The sequence below is a fragment of the Neolamprologus multifasciatus genome, chromosome 1 (genome assembly GCF_963576455.1).
Source record: "Neolamprologus multifasciatus chromosome 1, fNeoMul1.2, whole genome shotgun sequence".
Lineage (NCBI taxonomy): Eukaryota > Metazoa > Chordata > Actinopteri > Cichliformes > Cichlidae > Neolamprologus > Neolamprologus multifasciatus.
The window spans coordinates 11979563-11998616 of record NC_140439.1 but is presented as its reverse complement, the minus strand read 5'-3'; the positions used below and the strand labels follow the sequence as shown (position 1 = coordinate 11998616).

Here is a 19054-nt window from a genome sequence, read left to right as displayed (position 1 = left end):
GATACAATTTTAGCAGGTGTGCCAAATGTAATGACCTCACTGTATATAGTTTGCTGTGTTTATACAGGGAAAATGCGTTTTTACACTGCGGGACTGTCACTTAAAGTGACTTCAGTGTTTAGATTTAACAATTGCCATTAATGTTCGTCACAGTAGTTTTCTCGTAAAAAAAAAAAAAATCTGGTAATTCTTTGTTTTTACATTCATCAGGTCCCAATCAGCCCAAACATCAATGAGAAATTAAAAATGCAGGAGGTTAAAGCTAACAAATTATATCTGACGCACAGTTGTTCTAATAATAATTATTATTAGATGACTTTCTTTCCCACTTACCGCGAAATTGTCTGCGTGGTTTTTCCACCTCGTGTGAAAGGTCTGATGTTGGAGAGCTGGAGGCAAAGTGGTCAAAATATTCCCAGGATATTAATACCGCATTTAGCTTCCCCTCAGTCTCTGTCGATGATTTAAAAAAAACAAAAAAAACAGGTGCAGCTATATGGGGCCAGTTAATAATGATGAAGAGTGTCCTGAGCTTCTCCCCGAGGAGTGTCGGGTCGTACCGCTGCTCTGATTCTTAAGCACAGTCATCAAGCTGCTGGAAACATCCCCGTGTGTGTCTCTTTATGCAAGCTGTGGTAGGTAGGGCATCTGCGGTTCAAGAAGACCTACAGAAATGACCCCCACCCCCGCAAAGTAAGCGCAGTTACAGTGGTATAGCTTTAAAAGAAAGTTAAAGATCATCGTGATTTTGATGGAAATTTAGCCTTTTATGTTACGCATATTATTCTACTATTGGGTAAAGTATTTGTGGAGGCTCTATAAAAATATTAAAATACACAAAATTATTTTTGTCTTTTTTAAGGTCACCACAGTAATACACTTCAACAGGAACGGCACATGGGATCGCTGAGCGGCTGTTTGTGGAGGAAAACTCTTTGAAAGCAGATACTTGTTATGGAGGGCAGCAGCATTTACTAGAAACACTAGAAACACCGTAATCTTTAAAAAGAGCTCCTTTTATGGTGTGGAAAACATGACCTACACAGTCACATACAGCAGACACAAACAGTGAAGAAGTATCATGTGTTAGAGATGCTTTGACCTCCACTGCCTTTATTTTACAGAGATGAAAGATGTTGCCAGAGGCCAAACATGCCAGGATTGTGAGCTTATGGGCTAACAAGGTGTAATTACTGGTGTAAAGAGCAAGCCAGAGTCTTCTGCAAGAACTGCATTCAAGTGCTTGCGATAACTGGCAACGAGTCTCTCTTGCTGTGGAGGAGTTTGGCACACTCTTTATTACAGAATTGTTTTATTCAGACATAATGGAGTTTATATAATGGTTTTCAAGCATGAGTGGTGTGTTAAGTATCAGATCAAAGTCCAGATTTTAATTAGGCCACTTTCAATTTTTTATTTTTTTATTTTTTGAGCCATTTAGAGATGAACTTGCTGGTGTGTTTTGGAACATCCAAGTGTGCTAGCACTTCAGGAAAGCACCAAAACATCCGCAGACCATCACACTACCACCACCATGTTTCACTGTTGCTATGAAGTTCTTTTTATGAAATGCTGTTCGTTTTACGCAGATGTAACAGACTCAAAACTTCCTAAAAGTTCAGCTTTGGTCTTGTCAGTTCACAGAATAGTTTCCCCAAAGTCATCAAGATGTTTTTTGGCACATGTAAGACAAGCCATTGTGTTCTCTATAGTCAGCAGTGGTTTTCTCTTTGAACTCTCCCATGGATGCCATTTTTGCCAGTCTTTTTCTTATTGCTGTATCATGTATTCATTTATTACATAAACAGGCTGTTTGACCTAATTTGGTTGTTAGAAAACAGTTTAAGAGTGATTCCTGTACTTTTGTACTGCGTGTCACTCACTCAAATTTGACGTCCACAATGTTTCCACTGTTTGGTAGAGATTCCCATTGGATGTGAGAGTAAAATAAAACTGCTATAAAAGTGGAATCACATTGAAACCTTATAAAAAGGACATAAAATTGCAAACATAATAGTAAGTTAAAGGATGTGTTTTTGTGTATCAGTGTTTAAGAAATGGTTTCCTGAATTCCTTAGCTTGAATTTCACCATCACCAGGCTGAGCATGACGACTCACATCATGTTTTGTGTGGTTAGAACAGTTTGTTCTTCGCGAAACAAAGAGGAACGCAGCCAACGGCAGGCTGCTCAAAAACTGCACCTTCTTTTAAGTTTTATCTCCTTTTAAGTGCTTAGTTGTACAAAGGAATGCTCACTTTTGTCTTCTTTATCTACGCCTTCATTTTGTACCCCGTGTACGTGACTCTGCTAACAAGTCAGCTCATGCTTAAATCGGCTGTGAACATCTACTCTAACATGGGCATTAGCTCAAAAATGGATTTTTGTGTCTCAGCTGAAAAGATACACAAAGTGTAGAAAGAGTTTTTGTTTTTTTTTAATTTATGTTTTATTAGTTTTCTTATTTATACAACATGTACAACAAATTCAATTTAATCACCGTGAGGGGGAAAGCAAAACCAAACAAAGCACAACCATTTCAACCAATATTCTTCAAATGAGTCCGCCTGGCACTTTAGCCTAAAAGTTATTCTTTCCATAACAAAAATATTATATATCACATCAATCCATTCATCTATGGTAGGAATATCCTCTTTAATCCAAAGGCGAGTTATGGCCTTTTTGCAAGCTACCGACAGCACACTGAACAAATATTTATCCGGTTTGCATAGATTAAGACTCTCTAGGTTGCCTAGGTACAATAATGCAAAATGAAATTGTATTTTCTTTTGGAAGATTGTTTCCATGACCTTATGTATTTCCTTCCAAAATGGAACCACACGGGGACATTCCCAAAAAATGTGAAAATGATTTGCTGTTGCATGTCCACAATGCCTCCAGCATGCTGTATTCTGAGAATAATTTGATTTTTGGGCTGGGGTAATAAAATAACGAAATACATTCTTCCAGCTGAATTCCCTATAAGGGGGAGCTTGTTAATGACCACTGCTGCCTACAAATCCCATCACATTCCTCTCCTGTTAGGAATAGATTGCTCTCTGTTTCCCATCTTGCTTTAACATATCTTGTATCATGACCCCGTAGATTGATCAGTGAACAATATAATTTGGAAATAATTTTTTGATAGGGTCCGTCTCTATATGCATTCTCGAATATATTTATAATCTCTTCATTCCCAGTCGATAACTGAGAATTTTTTAGCTTTTTATTCAGGAAGTCCCTCAGTTGCAAATATCTAAAAAAAAATCTTGATTTTGCAACCCAAACTTTTTCTTAAGGTCTTGGAAACGCATCACTTTTCCATTTTTCAACAAGGTACTGTATGTGGTGAGACCTTTATTTGCCCATGTTTTGAATGTCAAGTCGATCTTACTAGGCATAAATTCTGGGTCATATGCAAACCATTTAAGGAATCCGGCCCTCTGGTTTAATTGGTACTTTTTAACTACTCTTTCCCATATTTTTATTGAACTTACTATCCAAGGGTTGCCCGGGTCTCCCAGGAGTCGTAACTCTGAAGGATCTCCTATCAGTGCCCCGACAGGGAAGTTACCTCCCAAGGACAATTCCACTTCCTTCCATCTTGAACAGTATCCGGGTTTACACCAGCCCACCAGATTTCTTATTTGTGTTGCCCTGTAGTAGTCCTGTAGGCGAGGGAGGCCTAATCCTCCTTTATCTTTGGGAAGCTGAAGTGTTTTGAACTTAACTCTTGGCTTTTTACCCGCCCATATAAATCTTGAGAGGATCCTATCCCACTCTACAAAGTATCTATCAGGGTTTTCTATAGAAACAGACTGGAATAGGTGCAACATCTTTGGGAGCATATTCATTTTCATGATGTCCACTCTAGAAGAAATGCTTAGATACGGGATTAATGACCATCTGCTAATATCTAGCATGATATCTTTTTTAAGTAGGGGGTAGTTGATTTCTTCCAAACTGGTTATATCCATTGATAAGTTTATGCCCAGATATTTGATAGTTCTTTTGTCCCAGCTTAGTTTGTATTTGCTGAGCAAATTTTTTTTTTTTTTTTTTGGGGGGGGGGGGGGGGGGGGGGGCTATAAAAGCTACTAAGAACTTGTGTTTTTTGTATATTCAATTTATATCCCAAGTATAGCCCATACTCCTTTAACACTGACATGAGCTCCATAAGTGATTCGGTAGGTTTTGATAAGTAAACCAAAATATCATCTGCAAACAAGGCCAATTTCTGCTCACTTCCAGCGATATTAATCCCTTTTATGTTACCATTCTGCCTAATCCTTTGAGCCAATGGCTCTATAAAAATAGCAAATAAGAGTGGACTCAGTGGGCATCCTTGTCTTGTGGACCTTTCAAGCTTAAAAGCATCTGAAAGTTCACCGTTAATCTTTATTTTTGCAGTTGGGCTATTATACAAGGCCCTCAATATAGTGATGATGGACCCATTAAACCCAAATCTAAGCATTACTTCGAATAAAAATTCCCATCTCACAGAGTCGAAAGCTTTTTCAGCATCTAGACCCAATAATATAGCTGGTATTTTATTTAAATTAATATGTCTAATAATTTGCAGAGTTCTCTTAACACTATCATGGGTTTGGCGTGACCTAACAAATCCAGTTTGATCTAGGTTTATTATCCTTGGGATGATCCCTTCAAGTCTCCGTGCTATGATTGACGTAAACAATTTGTAATCTACATTTAATACCCTTATTGGCCTGTAGTTGGAACATTCTAGTTTGTCTTTATCATCTTTAGGTATAACAGAAATTATGGCTTGGTGCCATGAGGAGGGTGCTTCTCCCTTCGTAAGTAGCCAATTAAATGTTTTAAGTAAGACCGGAGTCAGAGGTTCCCTTAATTTCTTGTACCACTCCGCAGTAAAACCATCTGTACCTGGAGATTTGTTTGCCTTAAGTTTTCCAATCACCAAGTGAAGTTCTTCCCTTGTGAATATAGTTTTTCATAGTATCTCTTAAAGCAATCCTTAATTTCCTCTATACCCTGCATTTCCATTTTAGTTTCTGGGTCCCTTATCCTGTATATTGTTCTGTCTGCTTGTTGTTTTCTTAATCTATAAGCCAATTGTTTCATATATTTATTCCGCCCTCATAATATCTTTGTTTGGTCAACATTAATTTTGTTTGGATGTCATGAGTGTATATCTCATTAATTAGATTTCTCTTCTTTGCCATTTCTAATTTTGTCTTAGTATCAATAGTATTTTTATGTGTGGCCTCTAATTGTAATAGTTCCGACTGCAACTTCTGGAATCTTACAACTTTGGTTTTTTTAATATTGGAGGTTATAGCAATAATTTTTCCTCTCATCACTGCTTTGCACGCATCCCATAAAATCGGTGGGGGTAACTCATCTTTATCATTGAATTCCAGGTATTCAGCATTGTCTTTTGTCAACTGTTCACATGTCCGTTCATTCAGTATACTAGAATTTAATTTCCAGTTGATTATTTTTCTCCTTTGAGTAGAGTTTAAAGATAAATATAGAGGGCAGTGATCCGAAAAGTCCATTGGCCCAATATGGCATTCATGTATTCTGTTCATATCAGTACCAAAAGTGAGGAAGTAGTCGATTCTCGAATAAGTTGCATGTGGAGATGAATGAAAGAGTTTTTTTTAAACATTTAATAATGTTAACCAACAGTGAATTAAAAAAGCAATGCAAAACGTTGCTGTTTTCTACATATTTCACATTTTTTGTAAAAAGAATTAGTTGGTCATGAAATGAAATTTAGGAACAAAGCAAAAAGGTGTCAAAATGTGTTTAAACCCCCCCCCCCAAAACAAACAAACAGAAAATCCTACTCATCCGTGGAGTCAAAATGTGAAAGTTATCATTTTCCTGCTCTGGACAAGCGTTCCTGTCCTGTGTGGTTGGAAATGCCATAAATACACTCTGTATTACACTGGGAAAATCTCAGGGCTTGTATTCTTAGACAGACTAAGAGAAGATCTGTGCAAAAAAAAGCTTCTAAAGGACAAATGATCAATCTGTGAGCAGTTCAATGTTGCAGCATCAAACAAACTTTTAGCAATGTAAACATTGGGGGGGCGTTGCTACAGTCAAAGTGCTACAAGTGTTAAAGTCCAAGCTATTCAGCAAATATCATTCCCACGGAGTAAAAAACAAAGCGAATGATTCTGTTTGCGATCCGTCCTCTGCTGTGGTGCGAGCAGACGGAGCATCTGAGGATGAGGATGGAGTGCTGATAAATGGTTATTGACTAGTTTCTAATCATCGCAGCCCAACAGCTCCATGCGCAGAGTGATGCGCTCGTGCCATTCCCAGGGGATGACTCGGACGTATCGAGCATAGAACGGAGGCTCAAAAAGATTCTTCTTATGGGTGTTGTTGTCAGTGTTTCCCTGGAAGAGCTGCAAAAACATGTTAAGGTTACTGTTAAATGAAAACATGTTGTTTTGAACACACCTTACTCCCATTTACACGTGTCAGGGACTCTTTTTGTGCATGCATGGGTGTGTGAGTGTGTGTTTTGCAGTGTTGGGACTAACGCGTTATTAAGTAACGCGTTACAGTAACTACGTTATTATTGTGGTAACGAGCACGGTAACTAGTTATTATGCCAAAATCAGGAACGCGTTAGTCGTTACTGGGATTTAGATACGGTCGTTACTCGTAATTTTGTGTGGTGGCTATCGCGGAGCTTCCACAGATTCTGTAACATTAGTAAGTGGTGGAGGCAGCAGGTGGAGGAGGGAAAGGGGACGCAGAAGGAAAAGAGACCCGAGGCGGCCGCCGGTCCAAGTGTGAACTGAACTTCAGGTAAGAAGTTATGACCTGCAGTCTATCTGAGTCAGATATAAACCAAGTTTAGGTGGAGTTTATTTTCGTTATTTTGACTTTTTCCGTACTGCGTACTAGCTAGCATGACGGAGTTTCTATACAGCTGGGTGGGTGCTATGAAGTTAATGATGTTGAACTTTATTTTGTTCATAAGTTATTAGAGTTGCCAACCGTCCCGTCTGGTATTCAGAGAAAATATTATGCGTTTCTTATTGAGGTGAAAAGGAACAATTTGTCCCGTAATTCAGCTACAATGAAAAAGGCACAAAGCTGGAGTTATTCTGTGTCTTTGCTGCACAGCTGCCTCTTCTTCTTTCATTCCCCTCCCTCTCCTGTTTCTACTTCAATCATGAAAACTGATCAATGATCAGCTGATCGGCTCTCTTGTTTGTTTATCGCCCACTTTGCGCCAGAAAGAGGAAACCAGCCGATGTCGCGTTAAACAACAGCAGCACGTTTAAGCTTGAGCAGCCGTTGTTAGAATTTATTTAATATTAATTTCTAGTATCAGCTGATGTTTGCTGGAGCCACAGCTGTAAACCTGCTGGTCATAATATCGGTTTGGTTATCTGGTGAGAGGGAAACATGAAGATGAAACCAGGAGATGTCCTTACTGAATCATCAGAGCTGAACAGGTGATGGAGAAATACGTTTACCTTTTAGGTGACATGAATGAGTTGAAGGGAAGTTATGAACTGTTTCTGAGAGACAAATAACCCCAGGATCCTTTTCTAAGTAGCTGACAGCTGGTAACTGTGCAGGGGCGGGTCTAGCAAAGGTTTGCCAGGGGGGCCAGGTAGGGCATTAACAGGGAGAAGGGGGCACAAGGAAATACTTTTCTTTCTTATTCTCATTTAAAATGTCTAGCTTTTAAAAAATAATTATCTGAATCTTACAGCAAACGATTGATAGATTGGTGGATATATACCATCAAAACAGTGAACATCACTGTCACAACAGCGTTTGTTTTCATTCAAAGGCTTTATGATTTTTCCTATAATGGCGGGCCAGTCTCAAGTCAAAATGCCCGGGCCAATTTTCTGTCCCAGTCCAGCTCTGTATGCAGCTCATCTGCAGTCTGGTGTTGCCTACATCTTCCTATTCAGAAGGCAGAATTTCCGAGTTCTGAGTACAATCAAAGCACCACGACTGCAGTTTTTGTGTTGGATGTAAAAGGCGCACATGACGCTGTGACGTAGGCTAGAATCATGGCATTCTCTCGTGGAAATATGCACATTATCTTTTCCTTTCTATTGGTAGGTGGCACAGTGCACTTGTGGCAAGTAAGCAAGCTAGAAGACTGGCAAAGTTATGGAAGCAACACATTAACAAGAGAATTCTGAGTAAAACCAAAGTTACTTTCCCTAATAACTAGTTACTTTGAAAGTAACGAGTAACTTGAAGTAACTGAGTTACTTTTGATAGAAGTAACTAGTAATGTAACTAAGTTACTATTTTAAAGTAACTTACCCAACACTGGTGTTTTGTTTGTTAGATTACAATTTTTTTCTGAAGTGGAGGTGAAGTGGAATTTTTGTGTAGGTTTTTTAATACAGCTCCTGTATTTCTACCTTACTGAATCAAAATATTGTTTTGTCATATTGTATTTTATTACGTTTTGTTTAATGTTTTGGCTGCTGCAACACAGCAATTTCTCAACTTTTGAGATAATAAAGTATATCTTACCTTATTTTTAACTTAGCTTTGACATATATGGAAAAAAAAAGAGGAAATGGCATTTCAGGTATTCACATATGTCTGACCTTATCATTTTCAGTGTTCTCCTTCACCGTACTCCAGGACTCCCCATCATTGCTGTAAGCAACTTTAAACACTGATACAAACTGCACTACTCCAAAGTCCTTTGCACCCTGTGTGATGATGCCCGTGAGGCGCTTTGTCTTCTCTAGATCAACCTGGGGAAGGAGCAGGGGAAAAAATAGCATTACCAACTAGTAACTTCAAAGAAAACAAGATTTTTAAAAAAGGTGAATGCTGCGGTTTCCCTCACCTGGATCCACTCTGAGCGGTTGTTGTAAGCAGGAGACCATGCATTAGTCTTCCCCACCTTATCCAGCCGGGCAAACTGAGGGTGCCACGTGAAAGTATCAATGCCCCACGTGCGGTAAGAGCTGGAGGCTGAAAGCTGCCCGTCTGAGATGAACCGAGACTTCATACCAAGAGGCTCTGAGCAACCTGCCGTGTTTGAATAAACTGTGAATCAAAAGGCAGACGGACAGACGGAGGGAGGGGGAAGCCAAAGCGACAGAAAGAGAAAAGAGGGGAAAAATTGAAATCACCCGACAGAAAAGAAGAATCAACTTCACCCAACATTTTAAGAATGACGAACATTCACAAAGCGAGTGACGGATTACAATCACAAACACCCACCAGTGACCGAGTGAAAGGAAAAAAACAGAAGAGCCACACAATGCAGAAGAAAGCATGCAACATAGCACACAGAGCTGTTTTTCTTTAAACCTTTTAGCGTTAAGATCAAATAAGACAAAAGCTGAAGATGGACAAAAACACAGCCGGCAGTGTTTTTATTCTTGAGTGCTTGAAATGGCTTCTTTTGTTGTTTCATAATAAGGACTCTACCCACAGAGTTATAGTGGATAACTTCTATGTGGTCAAACTAGGCTAGATGTGGTGCAATTAAATTTCAAAAGTCTGTCATTTCACCTGTCAGCAAGACCACAGTAAGAAGACATCAACACAGTAGCACAAGACACACTAACGATGCTGCGAGGAGTTATGCAGTTTAGGTTAAGGGTTCACAGAGGCTGTGACCTGACTTCGACTTAGCATACACCACCTGTCCTTTTTCATTAGTGTCCTATCTTTTTTATCTAACTGCTTTTGCTCGCTGACCTTGCTGTAAGCGTTACGGCTGTGCTGGAAGTTTATTGTGTTTACCGTGAAGTTCACAGCCCAGCAGCTCCATGCGCAGCGTGCAGGCCCTGCGACAAACCACAGGGATGATGCGGATGTACTGGGCCACGATAGGAACGTCAAAAAGGTTCGTCTTTGTGCGGTCATTATCTATGTTGCCCACAAAAACCTGCAGCAAACAAACACAGGTGAGCAAACTGAATAAACAAAGTCAACAAGAACACTCAGAGAGCACAACTCCCACCAAAGGGCAAGGGCTATACTAAAACTGTTTTATGATGTTTTATTACAACATGATGATGTCAGCCTGTAATGGCGTCACGGTGTGTTTCTCTATGCCCTTTCATATGATAGATTACTCAATATGATCAACTATGATCTTGGAGTCAAAGTTGATTTTGAAGGTGAAGGTCAAATGCTTAGCTACCTTAGATACCCAGGTCCCCCAAGGGTAGTATATAGTTGTGAAGTTTGAAGACAAAGAGAATAATATTTATTTGTCCTGCACTGGACTTTGGTGCAACAAGGCGGTCTGGGCTGCCTACCCTTCAGCTTTTTTTTGATTGGCTGCCTCTTACAAACAGAGGGTTCAAACAAGAGGTGAGTGGAGCTTGTCAGTGAGAGCAGATATCATCTGTCATCTCAGGAACACAGCTCTAAATAAACATCAGGGAGAGGCATGAGTTGAAAAAAAGTCTCAAATTGGACCCTTTTGGCTCATTGGGATTACTTCTACACCTCAACTCATTGTTCTAGATTGTTTAACACCTTAATATCGACATCCACCACTGTAAGAGTATCTATGTGTTAGAAAATGAGAAAAAGCTTAACAGGTCCACTTTAAACACAATAGAAAATAACACATGTAGTACAAAGTTGTGTCTAACCTTATCCCTCTGCTGGCCATCCACTTTGTAAGTGATGTAGGAGTTTCCATCAAGGCTGCTCACCACCTTGAAGGCTTTGATGTACTCAGCTGTGCCCAGGCGACTGGCACCCTGAGTGATGATGCCCGTCAGACGCATAATCTTCTGCATATTAATCTGTTGTAACCAAAACGCCATGGGTCAGTGAGCATCTGGACAGGTCATGCACTGGTCAGTCTCGTCAAAAGCATTCACTTCTCTCACCTCGATCCAGGGGTTCTTGTCGTGTGCGGCTGAAGTCCAGGCGTTGACGATGCCTTGGTTGTTCAGTCGAGCCAACTCTGGGCCCCAGCGCTGAAGACCCAAAATGCCGTAGTGCACAGAGGAAGCAGAAATCTGGGACTCCACGATTGCTCCTCCCTCCATCCCCAGCAGAGACACACACCCTGGGGTATGAGATGGAGGGATTTTTTGTTACTCTTGCCACGCTTTAGATCTTTTTCTCATGCTTGAGTGAGCCATGCTTACAAGGATATCTCATCAGTCTTTATGTTCTTTAAAAAATGTTGAGGCAAAGCAAGTAACAACAGGCTGTCCGTGTTTGAAATGTGTGTGTCTAATGGTGGTGCACGTACGTAGCTGGCACTGCTTTCCAACATACAGTGAGGGGCACTGGCAGGAGTAGTCTCCATCCAGATCTCGGCATTGTCCTCCATTCTTACAAGGCTGTTTTTCACAGTCATTTACATCTGAAAGTCAAATTCAGAAATTACAAAACTAATAAATAAAACAACAACAACAACAAAAACAAACAAAGAGTGCTTCAGATGCGGTTCACACTTGTCAAACAAGCACAAACATCTGAGGGAAAACTGGTGGAGGACTGAAGCAGGTGAATGACCATAATAATTTCACTGTGTCTCCAACATTCAGCTGGTGACGAATAATTACTCTTCAATCTTATTGCGTTGACAGAAGTGGCCCTGAGGCATGGCGTCATTGGAAAAGGAACAGGGAACAGGTGGGAACAGCGGAAACTTTGAAGTTATATCCATGTCGTGTCACCTGACACACTTACACACCAACTATACCTGGCAACAAGCTAGAACATCTGCTCAACAGCAGTATACACAAACTGAGCTCTTTAAAAAAAAAAAAAAGAAGGTATTTCAATGGTTGTGAAATTTGTCATTAAGTATCATTAATGTTTCTCCTTTGATTGAAGGTCCAGTTTTGATTGAAGGTCCACTGTCTAGGTAATGCTTGGTAATCTCCACAAGGTGGCACGCTCATACAACATGAAGACTACAGACAATTGGGATGATTGCACACTTTTCTTCTCTATTGTTTGAAAAAGAACCTATTCATTTTTAAACCAAGAAGTGAGATTGCACACCAAACAATATTCCAAGTCTTTTAGTTTTTAAAAGGCAAAATGTGACTGAAGGTAAGCAGCTAAGAAGACTAAAGGTGCTGTTTTACTAAATGACCAGTATATAGATTGCTTTGTAATAATAGTAGGTTATGTTAAGTCTTTGTGTTTGGTTTTTATTGAAAACCAGTGTGTACCATGTTTATGATGTTTTCCCAAGCCCACAGCCAGAGGAGGTCAGCCCCACTCCATAAAAAATCCACAAGTAGAAAATCTCAGCCGCATCAATAAATTATATGATCTACACAGTAAAATACACTGTCTTCTGCTTTTTCATCTCTGTGTGAGAAATAGTATGCGCACTGGCTAATACAGGGATATGACATATGATGATACAACATAATATATAGTTTATAATCTGAATATAAATTAACTGTTGTAAAATTGCAATGATACAGTGCTTTTATAAGGTGTTATAGGTGCATAAATTCTACAAATGCGTCATTTCAGCCAGTTGGTAGGTGGTTGCTAGGCAATGTGATGGCATAATATCGTATATAGATAAGAAACTTTAGGGTCCTAATGTACCTATGTGCCAATTTTGTTTGCTTAACTCTAATTGTGTAGGAGGAGTTTACGGGCAAACTTTTATAGTGACAGTGACAAAATCTAATAAGATTTTTTTTTAAAGGTCCAAAAGCGTTGTTACTTTATTAAGTTCAGACTTGATAAAAGCCGTGTAACTGACACCTACACTTAAGCATCACACATGCCTTATTTCACCTGTTTTAGTAACGCCTAGAAACGTCAGAATGAATGCAGGGCTGACGTAATGCCACATGGGTCTGTTTAATTCCTGTTCCAGTTAATGCTAAGAGGATTGGTCACAACAGCACGGGCACAGCACAGCTAATAACACTGAGAAACAAATGATCTTACCAAGAGACAGACCGTGAAATAGCCTTTGCTTTTTTTTTGCTACTTAAATCTGAAGCCTGAAGATCTGGCCTGTACTGAACATTTTATTTTTGTCAAGTGCAATTCATTTTCACACGCTCTGGCTTCACCTCAGTGACTTCTCAAAGGCTCTTTACCTACTATCACATCACTTGTTTTTTGTGGAGCGTTATTTCCGTGCATTTACTGGACATATTATATAGTGCGGCGTATATTGTCTGCCTGGTTCAAAATTAGAAAATATGGGAGTAGGCAACCAGACTGCACCAACACTACAATTGGTGGTCAGAGCGTGGGCTTTGGGAGGGTGAGCTGTTCCTCCACAAAAAGAGGAAAAGAGGGGAAAAAAAGCCTCTTCACAAAGTTATGCAAGACTTTAAATCAGAAGGTTTATACATTAAATCTTTTTCATCATTTTTGCTTCCAGATTCACAGTTCAGGATGTCAGCCACTGCTCAGAGGTGTCTAGGAATAATATTCACACAGACACACACAGACAAACAAAACCCATCCTAAGTTTGGCTTCCTTTTTGTTATTTTCTCATGCATTTGCTCCACTAATAATCCTCATGTTTTAATGCTAATTTTACAAGCAAACTTGTATTGGATTCTACTATGAGGATATGACTGAATTCACTATTCATTTGACTGGGTTAAAATAGATGCAATGTTGACCCTGTGTGAGAAGCATCTGCATGCTAAGAGACTTGGAGTGGTCTTTTACTAATTAGCCAAACAGAATAACCACAGAAGCCACTGAATGGGCTCCTTTCATGAAGCTGCTGAGCGGACTACACATCCCTTTCATTGCCGAAGATGTGACCGGAAGAAAAAACTCCTTGTGTTAAAACTTCTAGAGAAATCTGCTGAAAGTGGAGCTTGCTACTGTGTTTTTCACATTTTTGGGTAAGCTGTTCTCTAAAAAATACTACTTTAATTAGAATGCAACCCATTCCTAAACATTAAATCTTTTATGTCAACATTAAGTGACCAGAAATTGTTTTAAAATTCATTGAATAAGGAGTTAGATGTCCTCTAGAGTACAGCATGTAGTCTTATAGATGCACAAGACAAAAAGGGTTCAGTTCAGGCTTTTGACTCATAGCCAGAAGTAACTTACTGATCTGGCAGTGCACTCCCTTAAAGCCGGGCTGGCACTTGCAGATGTACTCATTGAAAACATCTCCTCGTCTGGTCGGAGCGATGACCTCGCAGGACCCATCGTTCTTGCAGGGGTTGGGACTGCAAGGTCCTGAAGATGGAAAAAGAAAGGTGTTAATTTCGGTACGTGCTTCGGCGCTTTCCCACCAGAATTTTCCTTTTCAGCTCTACCTGTCTCTGTCAGGTTACAGGTGTCTCCACCAAAGCCATCAGCACAGACGCAGATGAAGGGTTCCTCTCCTACTCCAGTCACGCATGTTGCTCCATTGTAGCAGTGATTTACCTTACAGTAGTCAGCTGAGTGAAAGAGATAAAGGAAAGGCAGTGCAACGATTATTAGTATTTACTATTCACACCGCGGCTGCACATGCATGCCACATTTAGGCCTGCTTTGGTCTACAAAAGCAGTCTATTTAATGTGTTGTGACCACAGGTTTCCCAAATAAAATGTTGTTTATTCAATGGAATGAAAGCCTTTACATAGCAAAAAAGAAAATCATGACAGTACATTTAAAATTGTCTCTACCAGCTTCAGTTCAAGTCAGTTTTATTTATATAACACCAAATCACAGCAGATGTCTCAAGGTTCTTTATATTGTATGGTAACCTACAATAATACAGAGAAAACCTGAACACTCAGATGACCCCCTATGAGCAAGCGCTTGGTGACAGTTCGGAGGAACCCCCCCCCCCCCCCCCCTTTCCACAGGAAGAAACCTCTGACAGAAACAGGCTCAGGGATGTGACATCTTCAGAGACTCTGGGAGTTGCAAACAAGGAATTTAAGGAGAAAGGAATTACTAAAACTGAAGCAGCAGATCACGCAAATCTCCAAATGTTTACTCTAAAACAAGAACGTTTTAAATTTTAAAAAATACGTTTGTAAAATGACAGTAGACTGTCCTCTAATTATATTATTTATGTGAACCCACTGCAAAAAGCACACATTTCTATAGTAGATAGTGAAAAAACAACAACAAAAAACAAAACAAAAAAACTTGTCATTTAATTGTTTATCTACTAATTAATTACTTGTTGTAGTATGAATGGCCCGGGAGATGTCTTAATCAGCAGGAGAAGCTCCAAACCTCCCGAATATATGCCCTCCTTTACATTATTCCAACCTGCAGAGTGGGCCAAATTGGTGTCTTTGGCAGATAATTCTAGTTCCCGGGCATTATGTTTGATGCCCCAGGTCTAAAAGATGGTATCGCTCAGCACTACCAACTCAATATAGCACTGCATTTCCCAAAGTTCAGTTCTATTGCAGATAATGTATGGTAAATGGTTGGGTACAGCCATCAGGTGTATCTAAAGAGTAACACAGAGATCTTTCCCTGGTGTTGCTGGAGTTTCTGCCCTGATCAGGGCTCCTGCAGTTTTTGCTGGGAGGCACTGAGTCACACATCATGCCTGGATTGTGTGAAATGATGGCTCAGACCTCAATGGGAGTGGCAGGACAAAAGCTTATGAGTCATACGAGATCTCTCAAAGTTACAAAACCTTTACCTCATTATGTTTGTTTTCTCTTTTTCCTTTTTCCAGTCTGTTGACTCAACAGCAGCAGTCACCATTCAAACTGTGAGCAGCTCCAGGTACAACAAACTGCAATTTACTGGCATTTTGTTTGGCAGTGAGGCCAAAACCCTACGTGAATTATTCTTGAATATAGCACAATCTATGTTTACGAAACTATTCGCCATGAAAACAGATCAGAAGAATAAACACATAACAAATAGCCCAAAATTCAGTGGTAATGTCACTCAATATAAAGTTTTATGTGGTTAAATTCTCAAAAAGTATAACCCGAATAAATGCTGAAAAGTGTCTAAGGCTGCGTGAGCTGGAAAACAGCTGTTCCTATGATAGAGCCAATGTCTTTATGAGCCAACCTCTGACAGCAGAATGTGTTTATGTCCAGGATTAGCTGGGTTTTCCAGAAGCATGCGGATCTTTGAATAACAGACTAGGTACACAGCATGACAATACAGCAGCTCAGGGGTGGGACAGGATGTGCACCACACCTGACAGACAGGTGGGACTCTGAATGTACACAACCACCATGAGAACAAAATCACATTTGCATGTTGAACTAAATTTAGATGAGTGGACAGCTGGTTCATGATGGCCCCAGACAGGAGCACAGATGGCATTAATTTCCTTTCCACCTGCACCAAATCCTTGTGAGTCCAGGTAGATGTCCACAGAGACAACTAAAGGGACACCTGTAAGTGTGCCTGTGAGAATAATGACATTTCTAGAAACACTGTCCACTGCGAAAGGGGAAAACAACCACGAGAACTGTTCGCTACTGCAAGTATCGCTTCTTGTACAATGATCACTGCTCAGAATAGAGCTTAGTAATAACAGAGTATCACGTGTAATAACACACCGGTCTCACATTTAATCACCTAGTCTACCAGGACAATAATGAGCTCACATTATCATAGGCATACGTCTACATTGACTGCTTTCAGGGGGGGAAAAAGAGCACATTTAAAAAACTGAATCCTAAATGCTTAAGTAAGAATAGTAAAAATACTTGAGATATTTAGGCTACTGTTGTACATCTGCTATTTTCTTTTCGCCCTGCATTACGTTGATTTATGTGAAAAGGAAAAACAAAAAGCAATCAAAGTAGGTCACTTCACAGTGAATTGACAATATAATGGGGAAAAGGGAAGCAAATGCCATGGAAAATACAACAAACAGCACCAGAGTCCCCTTAAGGAGTAAATGGAGTCTAGTGTTAGAGGCAGAGACCTGTCAACAAAGTAAACTTTTAGGTTCTGCGTTAACGCAATAATCCGCTTTGATTCGTGTCGTTTATTCAAAACTTACCTGTGACTGAATGCAGGCAAAGCAGCAGAGCAAATGTCCCTACATACGCTGGGGTTACATTTCCAGGACGTTTCATATTTGTTTTAGCCTTACTTTGTCCCGGGGGGTTGTTTGTCCGGAAATACGCGCTACTTTTAAAATTTGAATACCAATGCGGCTTTGAAATGCAGTCGGAAATATCGCAATTCCGACTAAAACGCAGATGAAGAGCCGGGTGATAAATGAGAGAGCTGAGATTTTCGCTAATACCCGAGTTAACGACGTGTGACGTTTTCTGGTGGGCGGAGAGAAGTGAGGAGGATGTCCTTTGACATTCATTCATGGCAGTCCGTTCGCCACTTCTTTCATTATTTTTACTTCTTGTTGACTTACTTGCTGACAAACTTACTTACTCATACATTTAAACAAAACAACAAAAACAGCAACAAACAACGAAAACAAATGTATTCATGTGCTATGGTGCTGGTCAATTTTTAAAATTGACTTTATGTATTCTAATATGCCTTACCATTAAAGGCATTTTCCACTTTAATTTTGTCTCTTCATCGTTATTTAAAATTAACTGAAAGTCGTTGGCATCAGTCAGCTTAATTACCTGTTATTCCATTTCACAGTGCACCCTAAAATATTTGTGCGTTGAATAACTTGTTTTATTGTGAGCATGTGAAAGCACCACTACCCCCTCCCCTTGGTCAGATTGACAGGTTAGGCTGAGATTTGAATTAGCCCCAGGGATTATATACTGGAAACGAAAACACCTGTAGCATAGGGTACTGTGCAAAAGTCTTGAGCCACACCTCACTTCTTTTTATTTCACTTCCAAGGAGCCAGACTTTATTAAAATTCTTCTTTAACACTGGCCTATAAATCATTCAAGTATTTAAAACTCCCTAACTCAAGAGATGAGCCAGTGTTGTGTCTACACACGACATACAACTTAGTAAATAAGCAATTTTTAATCGTATCTTTATGCTACTAGCAGCCTGCTTCCTATTTCTTTAGCTGAATCTAATCAAAGATAGCACATTTGTACCAAATCAGCAATTACTGAAAAGTTATTAATTACAAAATATAGTAAAAAATCCAAAGAAGAGCTTTGAATGTCCTTAAAGAAGCCTGGTGACATATTCCTGGAGAGTGTTCAGGCTGTGTTGAAGAACAAAGATGATCATAACATATATTAACTTTCAAGCTGGTTAGAATTATACATATTCTGTTTTTGCCTTATATACTGTATTTCCATGTATCTTTGAAAATGTTTCAATAAACCAGTTGGAAGATATTTCTCATTTTCCTAGAAAAAATGTGAAGAAATTAGGGAGGGCCCTAGACTTTTGCACAGTACTGTAAAATTACATGTAAACATGCAGTTGGAACATTTTGCTGACAGGATCTTTTGTTTCCCCCAACATAAAAGAAACAAAGGGATTTAACAAGTCTAAATTAAATCCTCGTGGGAAAACGCGACTGTTTGGTGGCAGAGCAGTCACACTGCAGAAATTAAACTGATCCAGATCTGAGGCCACGCGCTTTCTTTGGTCATGGGTACTGGCTAGATTATTACCAAATATATAATAGCCATTATTTATTTTTAAGTAGTACTTAATACTAAGCGTACTTAAAACTAAAGTGACAAACTACATTAAAGCTAGTGCCTCTTTCGGTTGCCTGCCAAATTGATAGAGGCCACAAGGAGATTAAACTCTGTCTCCATCTAGTGGATATCAAGCTGCAATAGCAGTGGGGACATTAATCTTATTAATATTATGAAATTATCTGTACTCTTTTAGACTCGTAATCCCAAAGATCCGATCAATAACACACATATATAACTTTGCATAAGCAAATATAAATAGCATCTTGTAAATGCAGACAATCTATGCTTTATAGTGAATTTTAGAAGAAATTGTGTTAAAGTACAATACATTATGTTATATATATATATAGCACAGTACAGGTGCAATTTAAAGTGAAGGCATGGGAGTTGTAGTGATTCAAAGTGATAAATTAAAGCTATTAAAAGTTGTAGACTGGCTGTGTTTAATTGGCAAGCAAAAAATGACCATTCTATGGTCATTCTATTTTCTATTCTTCCAATCACCTAACATGTCTCCTGATAATTATCTTTT

The 19054-nt window shown here is 39.4% G+C and overlaps 1 protein-coding gene and 1 long non-coding RNA gene across 3 annotated transcripts; one reads left to right on the top strand and one right to left on the bottom strand.

The window, feature by feature from the left end:
- Nucleotides 1–4073: 4073 nt before the first annotated feature.
- Nucleotides 4074–17187, bottom strand: LOC146525373 (lactadherin-like). Of its 2 annotated transcripts, none has more exons than XM_085143863.1 (10): nt 16926–17187; nt 14256–14381; nt 14044–14175; nt 11230–11343; nt 10859–11040; nt 10616–10771; nt 9753–9897; nt 8845–9029; nt 8597–8749; nt 4074–6403 (listed from the first exon to the last, which is right to left on the bottom strand). In XM_085143863.1, the coding sequence occupies exons 1-10, from the start codon at nt 16999–17001 to the stop codon at nt 6260–6262; spliced, it is 1413 nt and encodes a 470-aa protein (XP_084999989.1). In that variant the 5' UTR covers nt 17002–17187; the 3' UTR covers nt 4074–6259. The 2 variants fall into 2 exon arrangements, with proteins under 2 accessions (XP_084999989.1, XP_084999919.1); XM_085143793.1 differs by having other exon boundaries at nt 8845–9047; nt 16926–17186.
- On the top strand, nt 9895–11757 carry LOC146525374 (uncharacterized). Its single transcript, XR_014871408.1, has 2 exons — nt 9895–10113; nt 10184–11757. It is a non-coding gene; the product is annotated as an uncharacterized LOC146525374 (long non-coding RNA).
- Nucleotides 17188–19054: the final 1867 nt, after the last annotated feature.